This window comes from Cephus cinctus, unplaced genomic scaffold (assembly GCF_000341935.2).
Source record: "Cephus cinctus unplaced genomic scaffold, Ccin1 Ccin1_scaffold0577, whole genome shotgun sequence".
Taxonomy (NCBI): Eukaryota; Metazoa; Arthropoda; class Insecta; order Hymenoptera; family Cephidae; genus Cephus; species Cephus cinctus.
Genome location: NW_014333226.1, coordinates 426,959 through 445,450, shown reverse-complemented (window position 1 = coordinate 445,450; position 18,492 = coordinate 426,959). Strand labels below are relative to the sequence as shown.

Sequence of the window (18,492 nt, the reverse complement as noted above, 5' to 3'; positions counted from 1 at the left end):
TTGTACATACATGCGCTAAGTTGAAGACGGAAGTGCTCAATGTCTGTAAATATTACTATCACGTCTAAATTCGAAATTCGATTGTTTCTGTCAATTGCAATTTCATTTATTCGTCAGTTTTTTCTAAATTTTGAATGTAAATATTTGCACTCCTGCATTGATTCGTGATCGTAAATGCCTCCGTTCACATTTTCTGTTTGGATGGTGACTGTATAAGGCACTTCCATCTGTACCATCAGAACATGTCTAAAAAAAAGGATAACACAATGAAAATCATTATAACGCAGATAATTGTAACATATTATTAGTGATAAATAAGTGTTATTTCATGACAAAATACAAGGCAATAAGAATTTTGTTATTAATTATCCTGAAATATGAAAATAATTTTGCACTTTTTAGTTGTGCAAAATAACATATACATATACAGTTGGGAAACATAACAATAATAACAGTTGGGAAGTTTTTTACTAACCAGTTGATTCACTTGAATTTCATTTTTCTTTTACATCCGAAATCAGAAATTTGATGAGAATGGTATGTTTGAAATGAGCTGATGCGCATTTAGTATTTAAAAAATAAAGTTTGTTGTAAAACAATTGCATTACACTTTGATGTGGTACACGATAAATAGATATTGTATACATACAAATATACACATGTCTTTATAACGTCAGAACACTTTAGAATACTTTACTGTATATACAATGAAATAGTTGGGCACTGCTTAATTCTACATATACATTTTGTCGACTCTTTCTAATACGAGGTAGAATTTACGACTATGATACTATCTTAGAAAGATGCTAAAATGTAACTGAACGGTGTATCAGGTCTCTTGGCAGCCGTCTCGAAAGTTTCCACAAAGGCTTTCCTTTGACTCTCGTTGGAAAGCTAAAAGACATTGAAGATTGTAATTTAATAAATCAAACTTTTCAATAAAGAGACAATGTGGTAAAGTACCTGGTGATAGAAGTCCGCTGCAGCAATGCATAATATCTTCTTATCTTCATATTCATATTTGCCAATTCTGGATTGAACGTGAGGAAATCTGTTAATGATATATTAAGAAACAATAGTAATAATTGCTGACCAATTATAAACATTTCCTTATTTATATTTTTGAAACCTGAAGTAACATTAAGAATCAAAAAGGATACAAGGCTCTTAACCACTGATTGGTCGAAGCGCTTATAAAGAAACACGATAAACACCAAGTCGACATAGCAACTGGTAAGCTTTGAATAAAATTGGGTAAACTAAAAAGTACCCAGTCTTGAAGCAAACCCAATTGAGGACCATTACATGCCCTCTGGCAAACCTAGAAAAACAAAATGTCGTATATTAACCCTCAACCGGTAATGTGGTGTCTGAGAGACTATAAAATATATGGACCATATAACAATTTTACATGACTATTTAAGGTTTAACATGAATCCGTTTATTTAATCAAGTAGCACAAAAGATAATCTGTTTTCATCATCCTAAGTGCTGCGTACCAAAAAGTTACTAACCTGAAAAACAACAGCAGATAACAACCTAGGATGCGGTTGTTGTGGTGAAAGAAATTCTCCAATAACCCTAGTCAAAATTTCGGACGGTGGAAAGAAATCACCCAGAACCCCAGACAAAACTGCACACAATATTTCAACCTCCATTGGATATCCTCTCTTTATTCGATCAAAGATTCCCGAAGTCCTCTCAATAGATCGTATAAGTGCTTCTGGTTCAGCATCAGGTAGAGGTTCCTCCACATCCGGTTGATTCAATCGATCGGCTGCCTCAGTATACATACACGTTAACAACAGTTGCAAGGCAGGCAGAGCCAGCATGGGATTTGCTTGTCTCAAACGATCAATTGCTACTTTGACTATTTGCTCTGTGACCTTCCCTACAACGCTTTTCGTGGTAACGAGCCTTTCCAATCCCTAGAAAGCAATGATATATCGTCATGAATTTTTCAATTTGAAGAAAAGAAAATTCGTAAAGCATTACATGTAGAAGTGTTTGATGGAGAGCAATCGATATATTCTTCGTTGTTACTAAGGAAAGAACAAGTTCTAACACTGCAGGAGCTTCCGAATCTGGTGGAGTATCATCAGCATGTTCCAACAAGAAAAATACCAAAGCCCACATGATTCCTTGGTGTTCTTCACTTTGACTTAACACTCTAAAAATCCAATATGGCATTTATTAGTTCTTCTGATTCTGCTTACGTTGTAAGTTTCTGAAGATCTGACATACCCATTTGAGTCTTGTGTATCGATATGCTTTTGAATATATTCTATAGCTAGTGGGTGTATCATATTCATAGTTTCCTCACAATCGGCCAGCACTGCACTTTGTAGTAAATAGAGAGTTCCATGTAGCGCAGATACTCCGGCTGGTAAAAAGTCCGACTTTAAATTAATGTCGACCAATCGCTTTACTTTCTCTAAGGTTTCAACATCCTAAAAAAAATAAAAAGACATGTAAAATCGTTTTAAAAATTAGGTATCATTTGACAGTTATGTTTACCAGTGGTGTTAAAACAGCTGCAGCTTTACAAGCTGCGATAACAATGTACTGATGTAATATTTCATTTTCCACTGGGTGTGTCCTTGAAATCTCTAAACAAGTATCCAGCATCCATTGGTACTGCCCTCTTTCAACAAATAACTCGGAAATGGATAAAATTGATTTGATGACCTCATTCAGCAGTCGTAGAGGTGTGTTGGATTGTGGTAATATCCACGAAGAATATAATTCTATTAAAAATCGAAGACAGGAATTCAAGTCCAGAGACATAGACATCAGGGCGTCGTTTCTTCTGTTTTTCAATGTCAATACACTAGAACTCAATTTATCTTCATGTAGATAACACGAAGCCCACAAGTAAGGAACAGATAACTGACTATATGTAAACGCATGGGAATTGCCAACACGTTCGATATTTCCTCGCGAGAAAATATGCTCTAATTTCAATCCATGAACGTTTCTTGAGTCATTCATACACTCATATTTCCACAGTAGGGTATCCTGTATAATAAAGAGTTTCCGGGAGCTAATTTTATACAATGAGAGTTGCGGATCTCGTGAATGATGAATAGGGGTGCTGGTGCCAGGATTTCCAGGATGTGGCAGAAGTAGAGTCTGCATTAGGAGTCTCGTAATAGCCTGTACAGCTAGACTAGTAGCACGACTCAAATTAGCAATTTCCTCCTGGGGCATATTTTTGTTCGGTGCAACATTCAGTACACTCAGAAACGCCATCCACATTTCTTCAAACTGCAATCGCGATGTCCAACCCAATAAGGTCACCCGGTATATAAATTGTTCCAGAATATCAATCTCTTGTAAGAAATTCGACTCAGAGGACAACAATGGTACGCGACACTTAGTAGCACTGGAAGTACTAGGTCGCCATCCTTGCTTCCAGGCCAATGGAGGCGTCAGTACAAAAGAATTGACCAGAGGTTGCCTGCTAATGCTTATGATTAAATTTTTGATACAATTGAATAAAAATGGTGGAATGTTTTCAGGGGAGTTTTCCATTTGGCACTCTTCTAGCCACGCAACTAATGTAGCCATTTGTTTACACGCTTCAGCATATGGTCTGGTTTCGTCGCTATCTAACGCAGCCTGTAATCCAGAAGTATTTATCACCGGTAAAGGATTGATAATTGTTAATAGATGCTCAACGATTCTTGTCAGGGTAGCAGCTGCTGAACAAACCCACGAGTAATGTGTACTGGAACCGAATACTTTAGTCAAGCAAGGTTGCCTCAAGATTTCTTCAGCGCAGTTCATCGTCAAATGCAGCTCATGAGGCTTCATCTTTTTGTTATCATTCTCATGATTATGAATTATCCAATGAGATACGTCGAAACAGAGTAGGGCAAACTTAGCTAGGTGTTCTTCATACTTAACGTCGATTTCGCATAGGTTGAATTTTGACAACTTAGACAGTGTACGCATATACGTTATCACTGATGGTACTATCATGAATAAAAAATCCCAGTATTCAGAATCTGTTAGCAATTCTGTAAATCTAGACATATATGAATTTTTTGCGTGCTTCCCTTCCTTTCCACTTGAATCACGATTAAGTGGATTGTAAGCATGATGAGGTTTTGGCATCATCTCCACAATATATTGCACGTGCTGTAGTAGACATTGCTTGGCAGCAGTGTACAGAGGATTTTCTTTGAATTCAAAACTTTCTTCCTTCACATCTTGACCAAGTTCCAAATCCTGACATGTCTCGAGCGTTTTCCTTACACCTAATTTAATGCATTCTTTCAAGATCTTGACACTGAACTCCCTGCACGTAATAATGTCAATAATATCATCAAAATCTAGGTTACTTAATAACTGAGCTGATTCATATGAACCATAATTAATGCTTGGATGACAGCAACGATATTTGGTTTGCGTGAAAAACCAATTTTTATCTAATTTGATACTTCTGATGGTCGATGGATTGAATGGTCGACATTGTTCCAATTCTAAAGGTGACAGATCATAATGCTTGGCACCAAGCTTATTCAATAAGATAACAAGACTGCTATGTTTTTTCGCTAATTTAGTAGACTGTAAAATGTCCATAGTTTTGATAAGATCTTCTTTCGGTAATTGTTCATTAGCCTCATCCATGCTGAGTGTCAACAATGTTTCCGCCTTACGACTTGCTATTTTAGCAGCCATTCTAGATAACGCTAAATGTTTGGAAGCCAACAGTCTTGGTACCAGTGCCAATATTAATGGTCCACTTTGAGAATTATGTGCGCCTTCGACGCAAAGTAACAACTTTTTTACGAAACTTGGTTTCGACAGATCTAAGCATTTTGCTGCAATAGCCTGCACCAGGAGGCCACTAGCTGCTGGATTTCTATGTACAGCAGCTGCTACTAATTCTCTAACGGGTGACTCAGTAGCCAAATTTATGGTTTCCTCGATGTGATTGACCAGCAACCACGTAAGAGGTTCTGCATCACTGAGATTCTCGCACACGTAATCACAGAATAATATGGTACCACCTTTCCTGACAATATCAATGTTTATACTGCTGTTATCATCACTCGGGTTTGGCTTCATTGTACTTGGACTATACCGGACAACGTAACTCGACGAATGTATACCCAGGACTTTAGACCAGAAGATCATTTCATTGTAACCCAGAAGTGTCATCAAATATGCCCACTGACATGTAAGAAGAGGACATTTGTTAGCAATTTCTAACATAAACGTATTTAGATCCATCAGTGGCAATATTTCATCATCAGGGATATTACGACCTTGTATCATTTGCATAGTTGCGTTTGCTACCTTGCAATGACTGCCAGACTCAAACATGTGAATGCATAATTGTAAAAATAATGCGAACTGGTGTATCAAATAATCATCACAAGTCAAACTCTCAGTTGAATTTGCCAGAGAATTCTCGACTTTATTATTAATCAGTCCAAGAAGCTTGTATACTCTGGCACCAATCAATTCAATCACTCGGAATATAAATCTGGCTAAAATCCTTTCGGGTGGTACATTAAAGCTTTGTGCATTTAGTACATTCAATGGATCCACCATGATTTCTGTCGATTGATAAACAGAATCTGGCAACATCAATAATCGTGCCATGTCCGTCATGTATGTACTGCAATCTGAAAGCCTAGCCAACATGACTTCCTCCTTTGCGTAGGATATTAAGGTTAATAATACAACATTGATCATGCCTAACCAACGTTGTAGCTTAATAATTGGCTCGTCGGCATTGGGTGGTACGGAAAACAGTACTTTAAGCAGTGGATCAACTGGTCTGAAAACAGTCGGAGAAACAGCTGCGAACAGTTTCACTAAAGCAGCATGAGCATCCTTAGTTTCAATTCTAATTTTTCCATCGGCTAACATAGGCAGTACAGTGTCTGTCGTTAATCTAGACCATCGGCGCCATTTTTCTTCACCATTGCCATCACCACTGAATCGTGACTCCGTGAGACAAACAGCTAGAAGTTCAATCACTTGATGATGTTCAACCAATTTGAGGAGCATTGACACCAGGACTTCCCGGGTTGTTTCAAGTTCCTTTTGCTCCGATGAACTGGATCTTGCATTTCTTGCCAAAAATATATCTTCAACAACGGGTGTAAGAGCCGGTATACAATGCGTAAGAGGTGGTTGACCACTAGCCATTAATCTATCACATAACTGAATGATTTCTGGTACTCCAATTATTATTTTTGTGTGATATTTATTGTAGGACAGATGTACCAGGAAATTGAATATCTTTGGCAAGAGATCTTCTGTATGAGGTATCTGACCCTCTTCGATGAATTCAAATTGCTTGATTATAAAATCTTTAAAAATCATATCCGAATCCAGAAGACAGTAGTTTACGTGTAACTGTACCAACTGACTCACTAGCATTAGAACTTGGCATTGAAGAGAAACCGAACTTGTCACAGTGTACTGCTTTAAGGATTTTATAACCATCGGTTCAAAGAGACGTATAAACGAAGCTACCGAAACTTTCTGATCCATCGATCGCGTTAAACTTTTAGAAACTGTTGACATTTTCCTTTCTCCTTTTCTTCGTAGTAAACCGATCCATCTGCAATATTACAGGAGTATCATTGTACCGTCCATAATACAGATGCATTTATACTCCCGATTACTTACCCTGTGTCGGGTTCATTTCCACCTCTGCAATTATTTCCTATAGCTTTTATCGCTTCAGCCATTTGTCTAGCTGGTCTTTGAAAGCACTGATTGTAAAAGCCTTTAGCATCATCTCTGGAAACACTGGTTCGATCCAAGTTTCTCTGTATATCAAATTCACTCCATTGGGCACTTAAATTTGCACCAAATAAACATTTCAATAACTGCTGAACACATCGAACAGTTGAAGTCGGGCATAACACAACGGTAGTCTGCAGATAATGCAAAATTTCCTCAGCTATCCTACCAGTTTCATGAATACTCGCTATTTCAAGTATTTGCGAAAGCACTTCTAGCGTCGCATTCAATAAAGAAATATACATCTCGCTAGCTTCTGAGTCAAGTGTCACTTTATAATTTGCATTGGCTGCTTTCAATATATCATATAGTTTCATATAATGTGGAATATTCGAAAACGCTCCCATCTGTTCCTTTCCGAATTTTAAAGTTGTCTTTCGCTCCTCTTTTTCCTTCGGTTTCGCCTCTGCTGCAGTTTTTCTTTTTGGGGATAAACTCTGCGGTGTTGGCAAGGAAGGCAATGATGATTTCGTACTGGGCTGCGTCAACTGTATCTCATCAATAACGTGAACAAAAACATTCAACACTCTTGCCACATGGATGAGTAAGAGCTCCAAGTATTGATACATTTGCTTATCCTTGAATAACCCCCACAATTTCACGGTATCCGTGTCATTTTTGTGAATGGGTTCACTAGGCTTCAAATTGCAAAATGCCATTCCCGATGCGAGATTTCCAGCCAGAAGGATTAAATGCCTGTGTGTTGATAGATCCAGACTTATTTGCGATGAAGATAATAATGATATAGTAAAAGGCATTAGACCATTGCAGATCGGTAATACTATATCATTTAACAAACTGTTATCGTTAACGTCCCCTCGACTGTTTGATCTTCTATATGTTTTCTTGGCTGGAGGCTTTGGAACTAGACAGTCCCATGCTTTAGGATATATCGTCGTGAAATAGCTCTCACTTAATCTAGTTAGAGCTTCGCAACAGCCGTAAGTTAAATACTTAGAGAAGTCCATGATGACAGTTTCTGTTAATACGCTGACGATTTGTGACAGGGCATTATCTATTCTTTCGTTGAATTGTATGTTATTTTGAGTATACAAAAAGTTAAATGGTTCAACCAAACTGTTAACTAGTAACCTGTTATCACCAATTTCATAATTAGAAGTCTCCAGAGGATTCAATACACTGGAAGATAAATATTCTTCTGTATATTGAGAAGCTTTTCTAGTTATCGCGTCTTCGTTTGGATTTCGATAATACAACATAGGAATGATCCTGTAATGAAAAATGTAAATTTACTTACACGATTAACATGATACATAATAATTTTAATTAAATGAATTTGGCTTACTTAACAATAGAGTTACTCGTTACGTGCCGCACTCTCTGATCCTGATCACTCAGCAACTTGATTAGTACTTTAATAACGTTCTCTTGAAATTGTGATCCGCCAGTTATGTGTTCTATAGTAGAATATGGTAATATGGCCAATACTTCGGCTAATTTGACTTTTACAAGGAAGTATGGATTCTTAACAAGACGGGGTAATATCGTTAATATTGGAATTCCGCACTTATTGTCAACAGATTCCAGTAGATCGACAAGACATATGCCGAGCGCCATTAAAGTTTGCCGGCATGTTGTAGCAGACTCGTCTTCTATGCCCTATAGAAGAAATGTATACATTTTTAGCACATTAGAAAACAAGATTATGATCGTAGGTACTCTACTAAGCTCACCTTTAAAATTAATTTGACAAGATTATCCAAGGGTAAAGTCCTACAGTACTCCTTTTTATCAGAAACGGTAAGATCCCCCGATATTACATCAGAGTATCTCCCGCCAAATTGAACGAAAACTGCTTTCAAAAAACAGCCAATAAGCATCATCACATGTCCTCGTATCTGGGGATCAGGATGATCCGCAAAAAGTAAAATATCCGACATGAATTGTGGGCTTTCATCATATTTTTGTTCTTTGGCGACCGTAGATAATAATAAACGTGGGTAAAGCCTTAAAATGTGACCAATACATGTTAAAGCTAGCGACTTCACACTGACACGAAACATTCGGTCAGGAATTAATTGACCGACACTTCCCGTTAACAAAAACGACGATGCTAAATAGCGGCAACAATATTTTAACGGTATATCAGCATTTGTAAAATTGCCAATATCAATTTCCGCAAATGGAATATTTAACAAGGATTTGTGAGGCGACGCAATCGACAAACCTCTCTCATCTGAGGAGTCTTCATCTTTGGATGGTTGCGTCATTAGACTAACTGATTCCGGAACGGTTTCCGATTTTTCAATTTCACTACCGACGTCACTTCCTTCCTCAACCCCGTCACCTTAAAAAATATCAAAAGATATACGTGTTTCCTAGTATATACATCTTAGTTACATCTTTACTTACTGTCGATAGAGCCTATGGTCAAATTACTGTAATTCTCTAGCGTCTTCCCTCTCATCTCTATAATTTCACTTGGAACTGCTTGCCGTATTTGTGGTCTTTGAATTACAGGCAATGCGCTCTCTGATTCCGCAATCCATTTTTCGATCTTAGGTTCAATTTCAGGGATTTCAGACTCGAACAAATTTAGCGCTGAATCCGAATTCTCTCCAGATACAGTTGTCGTGGAGAAACTCATTTGTCCTAACGACAAGCGTGCTGCGCTTTCATTCAACCAGATTCTACTACGAGTGATCCCATCCTTTGATAGTAGTATGGATGCGAATTCCTTCGAGGGAGATTGCAAAAGCTGCGCCAATGTCTCCAGGGCCGCATTTATTACATTATGATCAGCGTGCCATTTTGCATAATGTAAGCACAACTCGTAAATCTGTATTAAACTGTCAACTTTCTGTGAATTGTCAACTTCTATCCCTGTTGTCATCTCATTCATATGAGGTAAAACTATACGCAAGCATCCGAATACTCCCATAACGGTAGTCAAATTTTCTTTGTCGTCAGCCACAGGAACAACCCTATCTGTTGTGTAACAATACCTTTAAAATGTAATTAACTAATTCAGAATAAGCTAAACAATTCATTACCTATGAGAAAATTCAATACATAACACAGAAAAGCCTCAGGTTTCCGAGAGTTTAAACAAGTCGTTAAGATCATGCTTGCTGCAGTCCTTCGGAACACTGGCTCAGGTGATGATATATTATGGAAGAATGCTTTCAGTAAAGTCTACAACAAAGTTGTATACATTTTAAATTCAAATCTGTAACTCTATTATACCATATGTTGTAATTTAAATAGTTGTTTAATTGTATTAACATCATCTCATTACCTTTATATCATTATCTGTTGTGAAAGCACCCAATGTTTTTAGAATTAAAGGTAAAGTATTGGCTAATGTCTCAATTACAGATTCTTCTTTGCGTTGAGCAATTGCAACAATACAGGGAATTAAGTTAGATACATACGCCTTGCCTTTAACTGGCCTTATCACTTCACTCAGTTGGGCAAAACGCCATAATGCAGCTCGCAATGAACGAGCTGACCCATTTCTTTTGATTTCATAATATAATTTCACTTGAACTTTTATGATATTCCCATCTGCCATTGTCTAATAAACAGACTTGCATTGTAATAATAATTTGTACATAGAAAACATCCTTGTTTATCCAGAGAAGTATGATATATAATTAAACATAAAATTCAATACCCGTATAATTTTGTTCAGGCATTCTTCAGCTACAGTTCTTACATCAGACTCAGAATCATCGCAAAGAGCCAATAAAATTTCTATAGACTTATTAAAAATATCTGGAAATTTTGATGCTACTTTGACAGTTGATGAACAAACTCCATCAGCGATCATTACACAATTGGCAATCTTTTCCTTTTTTCTACAATGAAAATTAAATCTATTTATAATACATATTCTGATATAATCAAATAATTTCAAGTTTTACAATTATGATAGAATTATCAAATACAAGAATTAAATGAAACAATGAAGTGTAATATTGTGATGTTATTCTGAAAAACCTAGTGGTGACAGAATGATAATCATTCACTGACAGTTCTTAAAAAATATAGTTGATTTTTGTTTATACCTGGCTATATAATCCTCCGATAGTGAATTCGATTCACGAAGTAGTCGTAGATTTTCTACAGCTTTAAATACATTGTTAACAGCTGCCATTTTCCCAAAGAATCTTTGCTAATCGTTATTATTTTATCCAATTTTTTCACACCGAATAACTGAAATCATCGTAAAACTGGATCGAAATCTAGCACGAACACTACAATTATGCTTACAAGTGTTTATACAACTGTGACCTGGCAGCCGCCATGTCACAACTCGAATGGGTAAACTGCAGTATACGACTCCGAACTGAAGTTGGCTGCTAGTGACTTAGATTTTTAACGTAGCGCCATCTATCAAATGTAATGCGAATTGTATAGAATAGTGGCGCCTCCTGATCGGAAAAAAGCGTCTGGCAGCCGCCATGTCACAACTCGAATGGGTAAACTGCAGTATACGACTCCGAACTGAAGTTGGCTGCTAGTGACTTAGATTTTTAACGTAGCGCCATCTATCAAATGTAATGCGAATTGTATGGAAAAGGCGCCTCCTGATCGGAAAAAAACGCAACTATCTTTAAAAATTTGAAATGAATATATTTTTACTGTTATCATATACATTATCTTGTTATAAAAATATATTTTCACGAAATATGATCTAGTAATCACAATATTCCATGTTTGGAGATTTTTTTCGTTTAATTTTCGTGCTATGTCACACAGGTTGGCACTTATTATGTATACATATATTTTGATATGAAGATATTATTACATATTTTCATATTAAATATGTGTATATTTAATTTATAAATAATATTATTTAAAAATATAAGTATGTATAAGTGCAAGTTCGTGATTGTACATTAAGCATTAAATTTGATCTACTGCTTCGAGATTTTTTTGCTACAATGTATCGTCTGCTTTCGTAAAACATGTAGAAGCATGATTTTCGTTAGTAGCTCGCAAAGCGTGTAACACAAGTGTGCTATTATTTCTTTTGCTTAAATTGGATTATGTGTGATCGATTGCAATGGTGATACGGTTCGTAGATTTGTTCAAAGTAGGTGAGAAACCTTCTATTGAGGAAATCCCAAAAAATCGGCACTTTTCAGAGCCACCAATTATTTACGTAGCATCAACTTCTCGATTCACAGTATTTTGCGTAAGATGAACGAAGAGGTTTCAGCTTCGAAATTTGTAAGTAAATTATATAAATTTATGTATAATATATTTTGTTAGATCTTCATTAATTGATACATATGTGTATTCCAATAAAAATAAATTGGTTTTATAATTTTAAATATGGTTAACTTTTTTTCTAATAGGCGGCGTTACTATTCCATGCGATTCACATTATATCCGGCAGATGGCGTTACCTCAAAAAATCTAAGTCACTAGCAGCGAACTTCAGTTCGGAATCGTATACTGCAGTTTTACCACTCGAATTCTTGCAAAAGATAGGAATGTGGGGAAAGAAAGAGAGTTTTCAGTATTTATGTAATGAAGATTTTAACATGTCAAACTAAATGATTAATAGATCCACGTCACATCATGAATGATTTAGAACAACATATTTGTGCATAAAATAACATTTTGTTCTTGAAATAATGGAATAGATTTCATATTTTACAAAACGCTAGATGGCAGTAATTCAACTATTTTACAGCAAGCGGTTCTACCATTTATTGTTGCCCGTTCATGACCGATTTTCAGCGTTTACTATCTAACTTAACCTTTGCGAAATACACAAAATTCTAACAATAACATAACGGTGAAACGTTAATTAAGTGTTAGTAGTGTGCACGTGTGAAGAGATTAATAATGTACTCACTTTTACTTATTACACAATCAAGTAAAGCCGAAGTATGTTGTGAGGTTTGTGAGGTAATTCAAAACTTATTCGAATGTCATTGACAGTTTAACATTTATTATAAATTATCATAGAATACTGTATAGGATTTCAAATATCAACTATCATGCGTTTGTCATAATATCAAATTACATACTTTTGACTTGTATAAAATAAAAATGATTCTGATTATACAAGCGATAACTTATATGAACTGAATCAAATTTAAGGTTTTACACTCCAAGAATTATTTTATACGAGCAACATGTCATCCTAGTGGATCCAGTGCAGTGCAAAGGATTAATTTTTATACTACTGAAAAATTTCAGTCTAAATATTCTAATAATAAATGTGTGTTAAAATTAAATGTGAAAAATATAATTATAATTTAAATAACATAAATAGCTCTGTAAACTAATTTAAGATAATGTTATTCTTGTTGTAGACATTCCATGAGTAACTTTCTTCAAACTATGTCTGCGACGATGATGGATCCCTGATGCAAAGCTTCAGTTGTAATACAAGATTTTATTTAGCAATTTGCAATGCCAGGCTGTGCAGCAGTGGGCTGCAATAACCGCAGTGAAAAGGGTTATACTATGAAATGTTTTCCTCGTAATCCAAAGCTCAGAAAAATTTGGACAGAGCGTGTTGGCAGAGCTGATTGGGAACCATCTAATAATTCTTTTCTTTGCCATATGCACTTTACTCCAGAACAATGGATTGTAACAAATGATGGAAAAGTTAAATTAAAGAAAGATGCTCTGCCGTCCATATTCACCATCACTTCAACAAGAAAGTCACCAAGAAAGAGAAGGAAGTGGGATAATGCCATAATGTATGATGGTGAACAAGCAGGTTATACAGTGAACTATCTAGAACATAAGTTGGAATATCCTGCAGATGTATTTGCTCAAGGAATGAGTAATGGTACAAATGAAAGCGAAGTCTCAAACCCGCAAACGGTAGAAATAGCTTCAGAAATTATAATAAAAGATGAAAAGTATTCTTCTGATGATGATTATCAAATGCTCTCTGAAAATATTCTACAGCAAGTTGATGAAGATAATGTTATTATAGTATCAGAGAAAAACACACGTGAAATTCGGAAACTGATACATGACAATAGCTTTATCATAGTGGCTGATGAGAATGACAAAGAAATCGGTCAACTTATTATGAACGATAATACCTTTGCAGAAAAAAACAGTGGTACTGCAAAAGTAGAAGTTATTGGTGACAGTGAGGAGGATCAAAGCACGTTTGATCATAATTATGACGAGATAGAGGAAAAGTTAAAACAAATATGTGACGGAGATGGCAGTCCGAACGATATTAAAAGTGCTTACATGATAGAGAAGAAAATTGAAAAAAATGTTAATAAAAAATCAATTATTACGAAAAATGGTCCAATTAAAAAAAATATAGGGCAGTCGTCGGGAAACATAGAAAATATTTTTGGGGATAGCGAAAATGAAAGTACAAACGAAACTCGATCTTATTTGGCTCAGAATCATAAAAATTCTGTTGTAAATCCCGAAGTGCCTAAGGATCCAAATAACAAAAAGACAACTATGTTACAAGATGAAAATATGAGTCTCAACAATATAAGACAAGTCTTTGCTGAGGATTTGGAAAATTTTGGAAGGGACGAAGTACATGTGATACCAAATATGCGGGCAGCTATGAAGCGAAAAAGGAGAACCAGAGAAGAAATTATGAAATCGATAGAAAAGACAATTGGATCCATATCTGAAGTAGATCTTAAGCCTTATAATCAGACTGTTGTAATGCCTGAAAAGTCTCACAAGAGGAACGATAAAAAACGAGCATTGCACAAATTATTGTCAAACTCTAGAGACACTGATTCATTAGCATCAAACAAAACAAAGTTCACAATTAAAGTAACTGGTGTATCTGATTATGTGACTGACATAATCAAAGGATTAGAAACCAAATCCAATGTGACGTATGATTCTGGAGAGAAGCTAAATATCCCTTTTTGTGATGACGAAGGTAATTCTTTTATTACATCAGTAATTGCTGTTCAAGAAGGGGATCTGGATGGTTTTAAAGATGATGAGAATAGCGAAGATATAGAGAATACAACATCAAATGAGCAGAAGGAATATATTGCATCAGAAGCACTGGCCCCACCAAGAAGTAATAGGGCTGAACGCGTGTTAAGATTCAATGAAAATCTGCAACATGTCCAAGAACATGAAAGAGCAAAAGATACAAACATTAAATATGTTTCATGGAGTAACATAAGGAAGTGCGATAGTTCAGATCCATGTATAGCAGCCGATACGCAAAATCAAATTAAAAAAAGTGGATCACCATTCAAGCCAAATTATGCAAACGGGTCTTCGCATTTCTATAAAGAACTCCAACGGAAAGTGGGCGTGCAACAGGAAGTGATTAATAGGCTAAGTAACCAGTTAATCATGTATAAAGATCTAGAGAATAAGTTAAACAGAGTAAATTTAGAATTGCAATTGAAGAATAAAGAGATTGATGAACTATCACGTAAAACAAATAAGAAGTCAGCTTCTGTTCAAGATAAACACGGCAATCGGAAGGATCTCGAAGCAAAGCAAAAGCAGATTCATGATTTATCTACAAGAATTGATCAGTTGGATGAAATGAATAAGAAACTAATGAAAACAGTAACACTGGAATCTCAAAATAAGCGAAAATTAGAAGCACAAATCAAACAAAAAGATGATCGAATAAAGGAACTAAATTGGAAACTGGATAAAGCAGCAAAGTTCCTTGAACGAGCAGAAAAGAATACCAACACCTACAAAAAGAAAATGACGCGAATGCAAACCATGCTCAGACGACAAAAACTTTTGGATGAAAGAAACGGTCAGTTTAAAGAAATGTTGATAGATAATGCTAAACATGACTTCTCGGAGGCATCCTTGTTAACTGCAATGGATATTAAAAATTTATGTGGAGAGAAGGGTTATGAGAAATTACTTAGCTATGATTTTCCGCTCCCATCTTTAAGAACATTACGTAAACGTTTTTTAAAAGAAGGGATGACAGAGGATGACTGGAATGAAGAAAAGTTGGAGACTCCCTTGTCAGAATCTGATAGAGCTGACGGTAATCATCAAAAAGAGACTGTAGATCCAGAATCTAGCGAAATTATCGAAACAATCACACCTGAGTTGAATGTTAATGAAAGTAATGGTATGGAACAAGTGGACATTTTAGAAACTGTTACAGGAACTGTGCAGGACATTTTCGATGAAAATAACGATGCTGATGATTTAAATTCAAGTGAATTGAGTGAACACTTTATTATGCAGTTAAATGCTAATTTGTAAATTTGAAACCATCTATTTTTAAAAGATAATCATTTGCTTTTGTAACTATTTTATTCTCGCAGTGCGGATATTACTCAGTAGTTTAATATTTTGTTGTCATCCTATTATATGATAGTCATGTAAGTGTTTTAAAGCAGGTCTGTCTAACTGCAAGTGCCCCAAGGGCCGCTTTAAAAAAAAATGCTGTTTGGAGGGCCGCCTTATAAAATACTTCGTATGCAACTTTATCAGTGAGTTTTAATAGGTATGGTATACAAAGAAAAAACGCGTTTGTATTATTATTCTAATTTTATTTGAGGGTAATTTATACATTTAGAGGCCCGCTCCGCGGACAGCTGGACAGCCCTGTTTTAAAGTATCATTTTCGCTGTATCAGTCAAGTGCTTTAAACATTTTTATTGTAAATATATGTACAAAACATTTAAGAAATTCACTAGAATATGATAAGTAATTGAATACGTTTAAATCAGTTAATCGATATCAATTCATAAATCACAAATATTATGATGTCGAATTCTTTTTTCGAGTTCTTGTTTTTGTGCGTGGTTTTCAAGGTTGTGAAAGTAACTAGCCAATAGTTTTGTGCTTTCAAAATAACATCGTAGTGAAATATTTTCATCTTCACTGTGAATGTTTGCTTCGCTATTCACCAATGGTAACAAAAGTATATTTTTCTTTGGTAATATTTTATGCAATTCCAAAAGAATTGAAATTCCATTACCATCACGAATGAAATTTGCGTCTTCTTTATATACCTGTTAATAAGAGTTCTTATTCCTCACTGATTTAATAATGAATATCAATTTTAGAACAAGTGTCAATACTGTCAGAATTATTTTTTTTAAATCACATAATGTTATAATTCTATAAGAAAACCTGTTTTGTAGCTTCCTTTGCAGCTTCATAGTTCCAGTGAAGGTGATTTTCATACCATGGTTTCAATACACTGTCTACAGTGATTTTCAGCTTGTTAGGAGTACATCTTTCGTACATTAATTTATTCAGGTAATCAAGTACCATGCAAGATACTTTTTCCGGGGTTTGATAAGGAACGATTCTGTTTCAAGGAATACACTGAAGTTATTAAACAGCAATAATAAATTAGCTCAAAATTTTCGACTTTATGCATTCGCAATCATAGAAAAGAATGCATATCGAACATTCATCCGGCGAAAACATGTTAATCAGGAATTTCTTACCGAATAGAAAATTTGGCATCAACATTCTTTGGGATCAACAATCTATCAGAACAATCGCATTGAACTGAAGTATTGATATAATGTAAATTGTAAGTGGGATGTCGCCAGACATGCATGAAAGTTTCAGTAATGTCTTCACCATAAGCAAGATTTTTAATACCTGCATCTTCTTTATACTCATTCATATTTATTTTTAATTGTCCATAAACATCTTCTTCATCCGGTGTCACTTGCATAACATCCTTATAGAATCCAGGTACCTTTATGTGCCCAAATGGATCCACGAGATTGCTTAGAAGAAACAGTAAATCTTGTAGAGGTTCATAAACTATTCCTCCATAATCGCCACTATGGAGATCCTCAAGTAGACCATCTATTGATATGTTGAAATAGCAAACACCTCGGCACCCGTAAAGAATGCATGGATAATGTCGACCAACCCATTTTCCATCCGTTACCAAAATACAATCAACACGTGTGAGAAAACTTGTCTTGAGATCAGCCAAAATTCGTGGAAGGCCAGCGCTCATACATTCATTTAGAGACTCTATAATAAAAGTATAATAAAACTAAGGCGTATTTTATTTTATTAGGATATATCATGGGTTTGTGTGGCATACCGCATATTATCTTTATATTAATTGGCAGTTCTATGCCTAATGCTTGATAACACTCTATAGCGTGAAGAAAGCATAATAGAGATCCCTTCATTTTCGCAGTACCACGGCCATACAATTTTCCATTTTTCTCAGTTAATACAAAAGGATCAGTGGTCCACTTCTCACGATTGACTTCTACGACGTCTAAATGGCAATAATAAAGAAGCACCTTCTTATGAGTCTCTTTGCCTAAAGTTCCCAAGATCAATGTTGGTATTTTCACCTGTATGTATACAAAGCATACTGTCAATACATTTTATTTCATTTTATGAATGATTTATAAAATTTTCCAAATATAAATAAAAAATGCCTCTTTATTATGTCTCTCCGGAATATACTTCCCAATCTCCAAAAGCTGAACTTTGAAACCTAATTTTTTTAAACGTGTGGCCATCCATTTGATTATCAATGAGATCTTACATCTTAAATTGATATTGCTACTGATACTTTCAATCGATACAATTGAGCGTAATTCCTGTATATAACGTTCTCTCTGTGTATCAACATACTTATACACCTTTACAAGATCTGGAGGAATAGGCATATTCTTGCGTATTCAGCAGTAATTAGAAATTCGATTTATCAACCAGAACATTACTTTGTGACATATAACAGTTGCAGATCTTTTCTTTTTATTGTAAATAAACTCAGAGTAGACCCACAGCAGGGTGTAA

The 18,492-nt window shown here is 35.4% G+C and overlaps 3 protein-coding genes across 6 annotated transcripts; 1 reads left to right on the top strand and 2 right to left on the bottom strand.

The window, feature by feature from the left end:
• Positions 1-94: 94 nt before the first annotated feature.
• LOC107268703 (huntingtin) lies at positions 95-11,050 on the bottom strand. Of its 3 annotated transcripts, XM_025085908.1 has the most exons (16): positions 10,803-11,050; positions 10,409-10,592; positions 10,031-10,309; positions 9,786-9,927; positions 9,145-9,720; positions 8,466-9,079; positions 8,078-8,391; positions 6,655-8,001; positions 2,518-6,586; positions 2,245-2,450; positions 1,996-2,170; positions 1,515-1,928; positions 1,161-1,321; positions 964-1,051; positions 476-894; positions 95-246 (listed from the first exon to the last, which is right to left on the bottom strand). In XM_025085908.1, exons 1-15 carry the CDS (start codon positions 10,889-10,891, stop codon positions 796-798), a joined length of 8,757 nt encoding a protein of 2,918 aa, XP_024941676.1. In that variant the 5' UTR covers positions 10,892-11,050; the 3' UTR covers positions 95-246; positions 476-795. The 3 variants fall into 3 exon arrangements, with proteins under 3 accessions (XP_024941676.1, XP_024941677.1, XP_024941678.1); XM_025085909.1 differs by lacking the exon at positions 95-246 and having other exon boundaries at positions 564-894; positions 10,031-10,299; XM_025085910.1 differs by lacking the exons at positions 95-246; positions 9,786-9,927; positions 10,031-10,309; positions 10,409-10,592; positions 10,803-11,050 and having other exon boundaries at positions 564-894; positions 8,466-8,630; positions 8,960-9,079; positions 9,145-9,602.
• A 1,149-nt stretch (positions 11,051-12,199) lies between these two features.
• On the top strand, positions 12,200-16,389 carry LOC107268676. 2 transcript variants are annotated; one of them, XM_015741696.2, is made up of 2 exons: positions 12,200-12,657; positions 13,068-16,389. In XM_015741696.2, the coding sequence occupies exon 2, from the start codon at positions 13,168-13,170 to the stop codon at positions 15,958-15,960; it is 2,793 nt and encodes a 930-aa protein (XP_015597182.1). In that variant the 5' UTR covers positions 12,200-12,657; positions 13,068-13,167; the 3' UTR covers positions 15,961-16,389. The 2 variants fall into 2 exon arrangements, with proteins under 2 accessions (XP_015597182.1, XP_024941737.1); XM_025085969.1 differs by lacking the exon at positions 12,200-12,657 and adding an exon at positions 12,755-12,973.
• Positions 16,390-16,411: 22 nt separating this feature from the next.
• On the bottom strand, positions 16,412-18,381 carry LOC107268682 (cytosolic non-specific dipeptidase). The gene is made up of 5 exons (XM_015741705.2): positions 18,129-18,381; positions 17,780-18,041; positions 17,160-17,706; positions 16,837-17,017; positions 16,412-16,715 (listed from the first exon to the last, which is right to left on the bottom strand). Exons 1-5 carry the CDS (start codon positions 18,360-18,362, stop codon positions 16,446-16,448), a joined length of 1,494 nt encoding a protein of 497 aa, XP_015597191.1. The 5' UTR covers positions 18,363-18,381; the 3' UTR covers positions 16,412-16,445.
• Between the last annotated feature and the right edge of the window lie 111 nt (positions 18,382-18,492).

What these genes read in the sequence shown, in the direction of transcription:
- LOC107268703 (XM_025085908.1), bottom strand. Translation starts at nt 10,891, where the DNA reads ATGGCAGCTGTTAACAATGTATTTAAAGCTGTAGAAAATCTACGACTA. An exon ending in GACCATAGGCTCTATCGACA is followed by an intron (nt 9,080 to 9,144) that starts GTAAGTAAAGAT and finishes ATATTTTTTAAG; the next exon opens with GTGACGGGGTTGAGGAAGGA. An exon ending in TATCTGCTGTTGTTTTTCAG is followed by an intron (nt 1,322 to 1,514) that starts GTTAGTAACTTT and finishes TTGTTTTTCTAG; the next exon opens with GTTTGCCAGAGGGCATGTAA.
- LOC107268676 (XM_015741696.2), top strand. Translation starts at nt 13,168, where the DNA reads ATGCCAGGCTGTGCAGCAGTGGGCTGCAATAACCGCAGTGAAAAGGGT.
- LOC107268682 (XM_015741705.2), bottom strand. Translation starts at nt 18,362, where the DNA reads ATGCCTATTCCTCCAGATCTTGTAAAGGTGTATAAGTATGTTGATACA. An exon ending in CGGAGAGACATAATAAAGAG is followed by an intron (nt 18,042 to 18,128) that starts GCATTTTTTATT and finishes GTATACATACAG; the next exon opens with GTGAAAATACCAACATTGAT. An exon ending in TAATATAAAGATAATATGCG is followed by an intron (nt 17,707 to 17,779) that starts GTATGCCACACA and finishes CTTTTATTATAG; the next exon opens with AGTCTCTAAATGAATGTATG.